Below are 13,297 nucleotides of genomic sequence, written 5' to 3'. Positions count from 1 at the left end.
ATGGGGTGCAGCGATGCCAGGAGATGTATATACCAGATGCAATGGATGTGACATGATGATGGGGAAGAGTGTTACTGTGAGGGGAGTGGTGGGGTGGGGGTGGTGGGGGTGAATGGGGACTTCATATATATATATTTTTTAATGTAATAGCTTTTAAAAAAATGAATCAATTGAGTAGAATTTGGAAAAAAAAAACATATTGTTAAATTGTTTGTGGAAAATAAAAACAAAACAGTCCTAATAAGAGTAAAACCTTAACACTTACTGGCTTACATTTAAGTAGAACATTTATCCACTCTATGGTGTTAGAAGTGAGGTCTAAAATTCATTTTGGTAAAATTGCCTTATCAAGTTGTAGAAGGAATAAGAGAATTAGAAAAATCACTATTTTACAAACTTTTTAAAAGTACTGGTACAGACAAGGACCTCAATGGGTGCCAAGCCTTTTTTTTTTGTATAAAAGTTTGTTAGAGATTAGAATATACACAGGTTCTGAATGTATTACTCCACCAAATAACTTTAATACAAAATGAAAATGTCCCTTTATAATAGCGATATTAGGTGGTTACCAGCTTAACCAAGTGATCAAACTTGTATTACCACTGGTGGGAAAACCTGACATCATACAACTGCTGATATAATACCCTACAATATACTCAGGATTGCCTATGAAACATCCTTGCCAAAAATGGTGAAACTGAATCTAAACATGAAGTAACAATCAGACATATCCAGAATATGACATTCTCCCAGACAACTGGCCTGGACTCTTCTTAAAAGAGACTAAAGAGACTTGATAACCAGATAAAAATGCATGAAACTTGATTGCATGTTGGGTTGGGGAAAAAAATTTACAAAATATTTTGGGGAGAATATAGAGGAAATTTGAATGTGAACTATATATTAGATGATATTAAAGAAATATTGTTAATTTTCTAAAGTGTGATAATGGTATTGTGGTTATTTAGTAGAATGGTTTTATTATTCAGAAGTGTATTCTGAAGTATTTAAGGGTGAGGTGTCTTGACGTCTGCAATACACTTCAGAGAGAGCAAGAAAAAGAGAGAGAGACAAAGGTCTAGAAAGAGGGAGAGTAAAAGCAAAATGGCAAAACGCTGCAAATTGGTAAATGTAGATGATGATTCTTTTAAAATTTTTGACGATTTTAAATTTTTCACAACAAAGTCTTGGAGAGCAATCTGTGCCAGGATCAAGAATAGGACTAAATATGATTGTGGATAAGGCTGGACCAGGGATTCATCCAAATTACTCCTGTTTACAGGTGATTTTATAATGCCCAAATGCAGCAAATTAGACATGCATCCTTCCTATTATACTTTCAATATAATTTAAAATGGTTATTTCTCCAGTAAATGAAAAGAATCCCTTAATAGATACTTGGGATGCCAGTGAAAGACTCTTTAGTAAACACACAAGTAAGCCTAAAATAGACTTTATTTTAGTCAGGGTTGTCAAAGGAGACAGAACCAAAAAGTGATATCTGTAAATATTATGAGATTTTATAAAACTGTCTCACGCGATAGTGGGGATGCACAAGTCTAAATTCCTCAGGCAGGCTGCAAACCAGGGGCTCCAATGAAGGTCCTTGATGAGTTCCCAGAAGACTTTGCCTGTCTGAAGTAGAGCTGAACATTCTGTCTCTGAATGCTGAAATCACTTTCCTTTTAAAGCTTTCAAATGATTGGATAAGATGTCTCTTGTTGCTGTTGGCAGTCTCCTTGATTGACTGTAGATGTAATCAGCTATCTATGCAATCAACTCACTGATGATTCAAGTCCATGGTATGTTCTTGTATTACGATTAGCCCAGTGCTTGCTTGACCAAACAACTGGGCACCATTACCTGGCCAAATTGACACATTAACCTAACCATCACAGACTTTAACACTCAGTATCTTTCATCTTTAAAATTATTAATTTGTTAAGGTTGTTCATGTTTTCATTTATACAAAACTCAATCAGGAAATAATTAATGAGCAGCCATTATTGACCAGGCATGATTCTAGACATTAAAGATAGAAAAGCAAATAATATAGATATGTTTCATGTTCCTAGGGAATGGCCAGTCAGGGGAGAGACAGAGACTAAATAAGTAACCACATAAACAGCTACATTATTACAAATTATGATGCATGTTATAAGGAGAAAGAAAAGCTTATCTTAAAAAAGTATATAGGAACTTTATTTAGATTATGGGATCAAGTTTTGAACTGAACCCTGAGGAATAAAGGAGTAGAGGAATGAACAAAAGAAATGAATACACAAGGGCTCAGAGGCAAGAAAAATCTTGACAAGTTCAGAGAACAAAAAAAAGTTCACTGAGGCAGGAGTCTAACATGTGAGAGCAACGCTAGTAAGAAATGGGGCTCTACAAAATTTTGAGGTTTGATAGAGGAGAAGAAACCATAAAGGACCTGAGAAAAGTAGGAGGAAACCCAGGAGAATGTGACATAATGGAAGTCAGGTTCCAGAAAGAGGAAGCAACTGTGTGAAACATTGCTGTGTGGGTCAGTAAGGAGAGGATTGGGATAAATGGAAGCCATGGGTAACTTAGTGAGTCTGTCATTTCTCTGAGTTCACCTTATTCAGGAAAGGTCTTCTTTATAGAAACATGTAGATGCAACCCCCTAATCCTTACCAATAGCACTGGTAGCATAAAAAATTTGTCTTCTGAAGCCTGTAACAAGTTTTCTTATTATATTTTATTATTATTGAAAATGTAACGAAGCAAATTTCCACTGGTCTGCTGAGATGAAGTAACAGGGACCCAATTTCCCCTCTCACGAGGAAGAAATAAAATATTGGAAATGTGGAACCATGACTCGCAATACATTGAATATCAGGCAACAGTGGATGGTAATCTCTGAGAATGGAAACAAAAGCATGAACTCCATGAGTATTCATTTGTTTATTGATTAGTGCAGTTTTGAGGCCAAGGACCAGGGACACTTACAGAGAATTAGAAGTAACAGTGCTCAGACCTCATGTAGGGCCAGGAATTGTGTCTTTTTCCTCAATTAAAAGTCAGATATAGTGAGACTGGACAAAAAGCAAGACCAACTCTATGCTGCCTACAAGATATCTATTTTATTTTATTTTATTTTATTTTATTTATTTATTTTCTAAAGATTTATTTATTTCTCTCCCCTCTCCTCCCCACCCCCACCCCCACCCCCACCCCGGTTGTCTGTTCTCTGTGTCTATTTGTTGCGTCTTCTTCGTCCACTTCTGTTGTTGTCAGCGGCACGGGAATCTGTGTTTCTTTTTGCTGTGTCATCTTGTTGTGTCAGCTCTCCGTGTGTGCGGCACCATTCCTGGGCAGGCTGCACTTTCTTTCGTGCTGGGCGGCTCTCTCCTTACGGGGCGCACTCCTTGCGCGTGGGACTCCCCTACACGGGGACACCCCTGCGTGGCAGGGCACTCCTTGCACACATCAGCACTGCGCATGGGCCAACTGCACACGGGTCAAGGAGGCCCGGGGTTTGAACCACGGACCTCCCATATGGTAGACGGATGCCCTAACCACTGGGCCAAGTCCGCCGCCAAGATATCCATTTTAAATATAAAGATACAGATAGGTTAAATGTAAAAGGGTGGAAAAAGATATACTATGCAAATGCTAATTTTTAAAAAATTGGTTCAGAGCAAAGGATATTACCAGGGATAAAAAAGATTTTTTTCTCAATGATATAGGTGTCAAAACATCAAAAGACCAATCTTAATTGTTTATTGACTTAATAACAAAGCTCCAAAATGAATGAAGAAATAATCTGATAGAACTGCAAGAAGAAACAAAGAAGCCCATAATTGTATTCAATACCCCTCTCTCAGTAATGAACAAAACAAATATACAAATAGACAAATAGACAAAAAATCAGTTAGGATATAAAAAACTTGAGCAACACTATCAATAACTTGATCTAATTGACATTTATAGAACACTCCAACCAACCATAGTAGAATATACATTATTTTCAAGTCCACCCAAAACATATACAAGATAGACATATTCTGGGCCACAAAACATGTCTCAATAAGTTTAGAAGAATTCAAGTCATATTCTATATGTTCTCTGACCACAGTGGAATTAAAATGATTAGACCCAAACAAAACAAAAGCCTGAGTGGTTTTTTAACTTCTTTGTCTATCTTCTCATTTCAACATTTTTTTAAGATTGTCAGTTGGCTTTCTGCTTCTCAGCACTGCGTATTAAACCAGCAGCTACAAAGACAAAGACCTTATCTGTTAAAACATGGGTCAAAGTAAATTGGTTTTAGTCTGTCTAAGATGATCTATTTTAAGTGGAAACTCTAAAATTCCTAAACATCTGCACTGATCTGCCTTAAGCTCCAAATGCTGACTCGGCAACAAGAACCAGCTGCCTTGGCTGCTACCCAAACCCAAAGTGCTGGCAGAAGACTGTGAACCAATTAAGCACCACCAAGCCTTTATTCTACAAACTTCCCCCCACTTTGTACCCTAGTCATCTTGGTTACAAGCCAAGAAGGTCTAAGGAATACAAAAGCAAGACCCGGATTCCTTTCTTATGTCTGTGAATTGCCCAGGCCATTACAAGTTGAGGTAGAGGATAAAGGGAAAGGGGAGAGAAAATATACCATTTCCCACTAATGTAAAAACTCAGATATTTATTTTTTTAAATGATGAAAAATTGATTGCTGCAACTAATGCTCTCTGCGTAAAGTTTCTTTAGAATATTTTTAGGCTGTTACCTCATGAATGAGAAGATCAAGAAGCCAACTGAGATCTCCCAGATTTTCAAAGATATTCAAGGCCCAAAACAGATTTTAAAAAACCTTTCCAGGAGAAATTTCTTTATCTTTAAATTACTGTCATAAAGACTTAGTGAAAAAAATTATATGCAAAATTGGGTGAAATCAAGCCAAGGGACCTGATTTTATAGGTTAACAGGAGAAATAAATTAAATGATCTGTAATGCACCTGTGCCACATGTTGCATAATAAGTTAATGATGCATGTTCTATTGTATTGGCTCAATAATACAGGGACACTCTAAGAAAAAGTGTATACACACATACACATATATACACTATAAACACACATGCTTGTATCTTACAATCAGTTATAGGGGAGCCTATTTTTTAAGTTAGGGAAGAAAGCATCATACATTTTACTTAAATAGTCACCTTGTCTACTGAGAGATAATGTAGCAAATGCTTAAGACATTATACCAAGATTGATGTGAACTGAAACATTCTGACAAGTTGGGGAACTTTGGGTAAGTCATTTCACTTACCTGATTTTTACTTTCACTTGTGAAATGATATTTAAAATTCCTTAGAATATTTTAATTCATTTGTGCTTTTATATAAATGCAACTATTTAGAATCATATTTAGTATATGGAACAAATTCTTATGACTTTATTGATTTAATATTACACTAACAAAAATATAATGGGTTCTATTAAAATATGGTGTAGGCTGTTTACATTCTTCTCAGTTACTATCTCTCTCCATGTACCCACCTCCCCTCAGCACATACTTTCAAAATCTTAGCTTACTAACAAAATGTATTACAGAAGAGGGATGTTGGCTAGGGACCTTGATTCTAATGGATAATGATTTTATTATACCTTAATGATTTTTCAGAGGAATGCTTTATGTAGATTACCTTCATTTGGATTACCTTTATTATACCAAGTTATACCAAGTTATAACAAGATGATAGATATTTTCATTTGTCATTTATTTCTTGTAACTTTAATTTTTATGTAAAGCTATTTACCATGACTTTGGCATGTAGACTTCTTAAATTGTAATCCTCCCAAAATGGGCATTTGACACTGTGTAAAATTTTATTGAGGGGAAGAGGAAATTGTTTGGTACTCAAGTTTTTCCACAGATGAAAAAGTATACAAAAGCCTAGAAACTTTGGAGGAAACTCAGTTTACTTATGCTTTAAAGCTCCCAGGAGATTTCCAATCAATACTTAGCATTAATGATTTTTTTTTTACACATACTAGTTTCGTTTATTTAATTTACATTGTACTGTAAATATTTATAAGGTGCTATTTTTAGTACATTTTATACTTCTTTTAAAGTGTCTTTGTTTTTTAAAAATATATATACATTTTACTTTTAAAGAAGCTTTAGATTACATAAATGTTACATCAAACATATAGGGGATTCAGTGGCCATCAGAGGTTCTGAGTGGAGGGAGAGGGAAGAACAAGTGCAACATGGGGGCATTTTGGGGACCTTGGAATTGTCCAGCATGAATGTTTTAGTTGAGAATGAACATCACCATAATTGGAAGTGAGGATCAGCATTCTGAGGTTTAGGAGAGAACTTTAGTTAGGGAGGTCATTACACTGGAGAACATAAACACTGGATAGGGGAAAACACAAATCATTTGTTTCCTTGGTCGAGAACACAGTAAATGCTTGAACTGGTGGTCAGCTAAAGTTTGCTTCTAAAGCCAGCAACTCCAGCAGAGAATAAAGTAGCAGGGACGTTGAAAGCAAAGGATAAAAGCGCCCAGGAAAAAGTTACTGTTTCTTAAAAAATCTGTTCCTCATTACAAGGACTTAAAGATTTCCCCCTCAATCTATAAGCAGACTGTACTCTGGTTGCTATGCTCAGCATGCTCCTTAGCTGCTCTTCTTGAGTAATTTCTCCTGGAGGAAGCCAATGACATTTGAGACTGGGTTACCAATAATCCTTTATTTTTTTGCCTCGGAATTTCAAACCAATATCCAAGTCTGAATAGTGTAGACAGGTTTGCTTTCTATTTTGGAAAAAAAATTTTTAAATATTGTATTCTGTTTTCAACTTGCTTGCAATGTTTTGAAAATCTCAATAAAATTCTCCAGAACAAAGAAAAAGAAAAGCCTCTCCCTGATACCCCCTACCCCACGCCAGTACACCCTAAGGCACTTCCACTTCTGGCCTACCTCTCCAGAAAGGAGTGTCCAGGCCAGAAGTAGCTCCTCAGTGGAGTACAGCGAATTTCGGGCAAAGGGAATTTCTGTGTGAATCCCTGGATCCACAAAGGAGTTCCCCTTTCTCTTTCCCCTTTCACTGAAAGCAGAAAGCTCTGCTTAAAAATAGTACCCACTGTGCCCTGTTGCTCTACAGGTCTCCAGAGCCAAGAGAGGACCCCACCAGCGAGGCGCCCTCTGCCCTGTCCCGCAGATCACTGTCCCCGACCTTCACGCCAATGTCTGTGCAAAGCGCAGAACTGGAGCTCAAAGCTGTGTTCTCAGCATCGTTCTCGACGCCCGGTGGCACCATCGGCTCCTTCCTGGGGCTGGAGGAATGGCTCTTGTGGAAGCAGAGTTTGAAAAGTCCTAGCACTGTAGTGGTCAAAATCACCAACACTACTACTGCTATGCTCACAAGTATGAACACCACGGTGGAGGAGTCGAAGGTCTGGGAAACGGCAGTAGAAGACGTGGAGTTAAACTTGGGAATCACGTTCCCTGAAGGGGTGGTGTCGGTCTTTGACTCGGCTTGACGGGACATTGGAAGGGTAGACGTTGTGCTCTGGGCGCCCCACCCGGGAACCTTGGGAATAGCTGGTGCTGAACTGCCTTGTCCAAAGACATGAGGTATGTCTCCTGACTTCTTGGGTACACTCTCCGGCAGGGGGCTGGCTGCAGTGGTTGGTGTGCTGGTGGCCACCTTCGTAGCCCCAGGGGCCGGCAGTCCTTTCCCATTGGTTACACAAGAACGTCCGTCCTTCCCAAGCTCAAAACCCACCACACATTCACAGACAAAGCTTCCCAAGTCGTCCAGGCAGGTAGGGAGCTCAGTGCATTTGCCAGCACGGAGGTACCTGCCAGGGCAGGGGCAGAGCACGCCTCCGGAGGGGATCCCGTCCCAGTGCGCGCCAACCTCGTCCGCGATGCAGGTGGCGGAGATGGAAAGCTGCCCAGGGCAAAGCGCACTCACCTTGGTCCCCGGCGGACTGAAGTCCAGCGCGGCGCTGTACAGCTGGAAAGGCGCACGATAGCTCAAGTTGGAGGCGGCCCCAGGGCGCGGCGCGGGGCACAAGCCCTCGTACTGGTACTTGCACAGGTAGCCGTCGGCGCGCTGGTGGCATTTCTTTTCCTTCCAGCCTGTGGGCTCTATCCCCTCGGAGACCAGGAGACCCGCGCAGCTCCTGGAGGTGCAGGAGCGTTGGGGCTCCTGCGCCCACTGCAGGGTGTCGCTTTCCGACCCGCCGCCGTCGGGGGACAACCAGGAGAAACCTCGCAGCAGTTCGTTCTTCTGGGTACAGTGGGACTTCCTGCGCTCCAGCGCGACCCAGAACAGAAGGTCTTTGGAGCCCCCTCCGGGCCCCGGGCCGGCCCGCAGGAGAGCGAGCACTGCGCGGAGCTCAGCGCCCCCGCGCACGGGGCTGAGCGCCCCGCCGCGCAGATTGCAGGCCTCCTGGGCCGCCATCCGCTTGATGGTAGCGTGGTGCAGGCTGTAGCAGGCTCCCGAGGCCAAGCAGCCGGCGCGGTCGGCGGTGGGGTGCTCGCTACGGCCCGGCTCAGGGCAGAGTGCCTGCCAGAGGAGGCACAGGGCGAGGGCCGGCCTCATCTTGGAGGCCCTGCGCTCACAGCTACTCCCCGCCCGGGTCTATCCCGCCAGAAGGCGTGTAGCTGTCTCCAGAGTGCGGTCACCGCCCCCTACAGCTGGCTTCACCCCGCCCTCGCTCCTGCGGGGCCCCTCCTGACTCCAAGAATCGCCCCTGGTTTCGGGCAGCCAACAGCTTCCCTTAGGCCGCTACAGGAAATGTGTCCGGAGCTCTGCCAGGCCCTGCGCAACCCTGATTTATTCTGGGGTCTGGAACACAGCTGGCGCCCGGGGCACAGGCAACACATTGGGCCAGAGGGTCAAACACCCGGCTTCGAGGAGGAGAAAAAAAAAAAAAGAGATAAACTCGCCACGTGGATGAAGTGTATCACTTTCCTTGCTCCTGGTTTCAAAGAGGAGAGTTTCAGGATCTCAGATCCCAGAAAACTTTGGTGAACACTGACAGGAAGGAATAGGAGAAAACGACGTGTTTATAGTCGAGCGACAGCCAACGCCCATCCATTGTGTTTCTGTCCCGAACCATGGAGTTGGCATCAGAACATTGTGTAGACGGCTCCAGTCTTCAGCTGGTCTGCTACAGTGGGACAAACATAGGAGACTAAGCCTCTCCTTCCCCACCAGAGGCAGTACTATTTAAACACTGATGTCTTTCTCGGTTCTGTTTCTCTCTTCTGTCAAGAAACTGGCTAGCTAATTACTAGTCAAACACTTTTAGAGTTCCCTGGAGTATTTTAAATAGGAATTCTGCTCTTAGGCCAGCTCTTGCCTTGAAAGTCTATCCCTCTCAATCCTAGAGGAGAAAGATGAAAAGAGAAGACAAAAAGGAGAAATAGACACAGAAGTTCACACAGTGAATGGACAAAGACAGCAAAAAACAGAAGGGGGTGGGGGCAGGAACAAAAAAAAATCTTAAAAATATAAACTTTATTTCTCACTTCCATTTTTTTCTCTTTGAAATGGCCCATATTGGTTCACTGAGGAAAGGAAATGTTTTCTCTACAGAATATTCCTGTTAGAATTGTTGAGTGTTAGGTTTCCTTTGCCACTATATTGGCTCATAATGCCTTTAGGCTTATAGGTCATGTATGAATGAGTATGTAGCCTGATTTATGTTTGAAAACAGTTTCCCTGTGAGTGATTTTTACCTTTGAACCGTTTTAATATCGTTTTCCCCTTAATGATTAAGTGCCTAAATTTATAGCAGTAAGTTATAAAATTTGCCTTCAAAGAACGCTAGAGTTCAACATCCTTAAGTAATTAAAATATCTATTACATTGTAATGCATAATGTATACTGTAAAAAATGTAATTTGAAAAATGGGTGAGTCAGTTTCTTCCAAGTTCCAATGGGCATTTTGTTTTAATATAAGCCTGTCAACTCGTGGCTGTGGGAAGGAATTAAAGATGAGGTTAAGATGGGAAGGTTAAAATCTGCACTGTCTGTGAAAGGATTTTCTTGTTAGCAATTTAATTCTACATCAGTTTGGGAAATATACTATGTATATATTTTGCTCACAATGACCAAATATGTTGCAACCAGAAATACATAGTTTCACTAAGCCCTCTTAAAGATGCATGGTGCTTTAAATATCTATAATCAGAATGAAAGTTGTCATCCATGAATAATGCATAACGCATTTTCCTTTTTATTTATTTTTATATACTTTTTAGTTTTTTTAAAGAAACTTAGATTACATAAATGTTACACACAAAATATAAGGGATACCCATATGCCCCACTGCCTAGGCCTCCCACATTTTCCTGCATCAGCAACATCCTTCGTTAATGTGGTACATTTGTCACAATTGATGAACACATCTTGGGATATTGTCACTAAGTAATGATTATAGTTTACATTGTACTTGACACTCTCTTCCACACATTTTTGCGATTTTTTACATGGTGTAGAATGGCCTGTATCTGTCATTGAAATGTCATTCAGGATAATTCCCAAATCCCAAAAATACCCCCAAATTACATCTATTTTTCCCTCTCCCTCCCCTCAGAACTTCCAGTGGTCACTGCTTCCACATCCATGATAAAAGTCTTCCATTGCTAGGATCACAACAAGTCTACAGTAGAAAAACTGTAAGTCTACTCTGGTCCAACTTCCATTCCCCACTCCTGAGGATTCTGTGATGGTGATGCCCACTCCACCTCTAATTGAGAGAGAGTTTACATCCTGTGGGGCAGATGGATGGGACTTTCTTGCTTGCAGTTGCAGACTCTCTCTGTTCCTTGAGATGGTCATTGCCAGTCATCTTCTCCTTGTTAGTTGTCCTGGGTGAGTCCAATGACCTGGAGAGTAGGTATTGCAACTTTGTTGCGATTCAGGGCCCAGCTGGCACATGGACAGCCCAAAGATTTAAGTCTCTTGGACATAACACTTATAAACTTTAGTACTAACTATAGGTTCAAATAGAGGGGCTGCGGGACATTTGTAGGGAAAACACAACTGAGTCTAACTCTTTCAAACTGAGGAGTATAAATTCCAAAGTAGGGTCCACTGGCAGGGTGCCAAACTCCTGAGCTGTCTGTCCTGCCCACAGTGTCTGGATGTCTCCAGAGTCCTCAGGAACCCCACTATTTGAGGTAGTATTTACTTTGGCAGTCTATGAGTTCCTGCTGAGATGTGCATAAGCATAACCTCTGAAATGACCCCCCAATTCACTTTGAAGTCTCTGAGCCATATAAACTCATTTGTCTTTACCCTTTCCCCCTTTTGGTCAAGGTCTTTTTCCAGTTGCATTGGTAATTGGTTCTCGGTAGGTATCCCTCAGTGCCAGGGAGGCTTATCCCTGGGAGTCATGTTCCATGCTGGGGGGAAGGTAATGCATTTATATGCTGCATTTTGGCTTAGAGATAGGCCATATTTGGGCAACAAGGAGGCTCTCAGGAGGTAATGCTTAGGTACCCTATAATACTATGTTAAGTTTCAATTTCAGAAGTAAAGGTTCGTAAGTACAGTCATCACAATCAAGGGCCTGTCAATGGTCCATCCTCCTTCACTAGTGTCTACCCCTGTACTCAGACAATTCTTGCTATCCATTAGAGAATGTGACAGAGCTCCCCAGGATGGGAGTTCAATGTTTTTTTGGTTATTGTGTGGCTCTCCACCCACTGATAGCATACTTTTAAACTCACTTTGTTGTTCTGAATTGAACTGTTCAAGCTAAGGAAAGTTTCAGGGTTACATCTGTATGTTCCCACCTCTTATTTTATTTTATTTTTAAAATTTTTAACCATTATGTTCACTCTTCTTTTTCTTCTGGAAATTCCATGAAGATAAACAAAAGACAGTAAACACATGAATCTTTCCCATACTTATCTTGCTTTTGCTGACTGTGGAGTTTTGCAGTAGGGTCTCTCTCCTACCAATGCTGTTTCCCAATTTAAAGGACATTCATTAGTCCTTCATTTCCAATGCCTGAGAATCACCTTAAACATGACTTTACTTTTAAATTAAATAAATTAAGTCTTGTAAGAAAGGAACATGAAAATCCAGAAATCTAATTGAATGGATTCTGTAGCAGTTTGTTATTTCTGATGAATTCCAAAAAGAAATATTGGATTATGTTTATAAACTGGTCTTTCCCTCTGGGCATATTAGAGTATATTGTATTCAGAGGTTTTACTTTTACTTTGATTAAAAAATGATTAAGGCTTTGATTGGGTCATGTCAGTAGGACATTGAGTCCCCACCTCTTGGTGGGCAGGGACTCAAAGGCAAACTGCATCTCTAAGAAGAAAGGTTGGAGTCTTGAGCTGGAGCCCTGGTAAGTAAGCACACAGAGGAGGTTAGTTATGAGAAAAGAGAAGCAAGCCTTGGGAAGAGAGGAACCCTGAGCCTGGAAAGAAGCAAGTCCCAGGAAGAGAGGAACCCAGAAAGCCTGAACCCTGGCAAATATCCACAGTCATCCTGATCTAATACATGGAAACAGACATTGGTGAGGGAAGTAACTTATGCTTTATGGCCTGGTATCTGTAAGCTCCTACCCCAAATAAATACCCTTCCTAAAAGTCAACAGATTTCTGGTATTTTGCTTCAGTATCCTTCTGGCTAACTAACATAGATTCTAAAATTACTTAACTACTTGGGCCAACTCCATTTATCTTTGCAATCTTATGACTGTGTATTTGTAAAACTGTTTATGTAGCACTATATATACATATATATGTATGTATATGTGTGTGTATATATGTATTGATTGATTGATTGATCGATTGATTGATTTTTAGGAGGTACTGGTTATTGAACCCAGGACCTCATACATGGGAAGCAGGCACTCAAACATTTGAGGTATATCTGCTCCCAGCACTAAATACTTTAATAAAATATTTTAAAAACTTAAGTAGTTAATGGAAATCTATTAGATACTTTTAACTTCATTTGGGATGTGGCAAGGATTCTAGAACAAAAAGAATGAGTAACTGGAAAACTTAGAGTGAATATTTGAGCTCACAGCTTGGCATTCTGTCTAGGGTGGGATATTAGCCAAGAAACTATAAGGGATCTATTGATTACAGATCATACACCTTGCCATGCCTGGAATGATGTGAGGGAAGAAGAGTTTGAAAACCAAATTAACTCAAAGTAAGATGTATCATTTTGTAATTAATTACTTTGATTTGATATACATATTAATAACATACTTTAAAATTATTGATATCTGAAAAAAACTGGAATAGAAGGAAAGTTTTTATTAGTAAATAATA

At 40.6% G+C, this 13,297-nt stretch overlaps 1 protein-coding gene and 1 long non-coding RNA gene across 2 annotated transcripts in view; both read right to left on the bottom strand.

The window, feature by feature from the left end:
- The window catches only part of LOC131277942 (uncharacterized), a 240,458-nt gene that overhangs the window by 210,195 nt on the left and 16,966 nt on the right, over positions 1-13,297 (bottom strand). The window lies entirely within an intron of this gene.
- CLEC14A (C-type lectin domain containing 14A) lies at positions 3,727-12,604 on the bottom strand. Its single transcript, XM_058293539.1, has one exon. The coding sequence runs from the start codon at positions 8,583-8,585 to the stop codon at positions 7,131-7,133; it is 1,455 nt and encodes a 484-aa protein (XP_058149522.1). The 5' UTR covers positions 8,586-12,604; the 3' UTR covers positions 3,727-7,130.

Source organism: Dasypus novemcinctus, chromosome 3, assembly GCF_030445035.2.
Source record: "Dasypus novemcinctus isolate mDasNov1 chromosome 3, mDasNov1.1.hap2, whole genome shotgun sequence".
Classification (NCBI taxonomy): Eukaryota; Metazoa; Chordata; class Mammalia; order Cingulata; family Dasypodidae; genus Dasypus; species Dasypus novemcinctus.
Note: the sequence above shows the minus strand (reverse complement) of the source record. Positions and strands in the feature narration are given on the sequence as shown.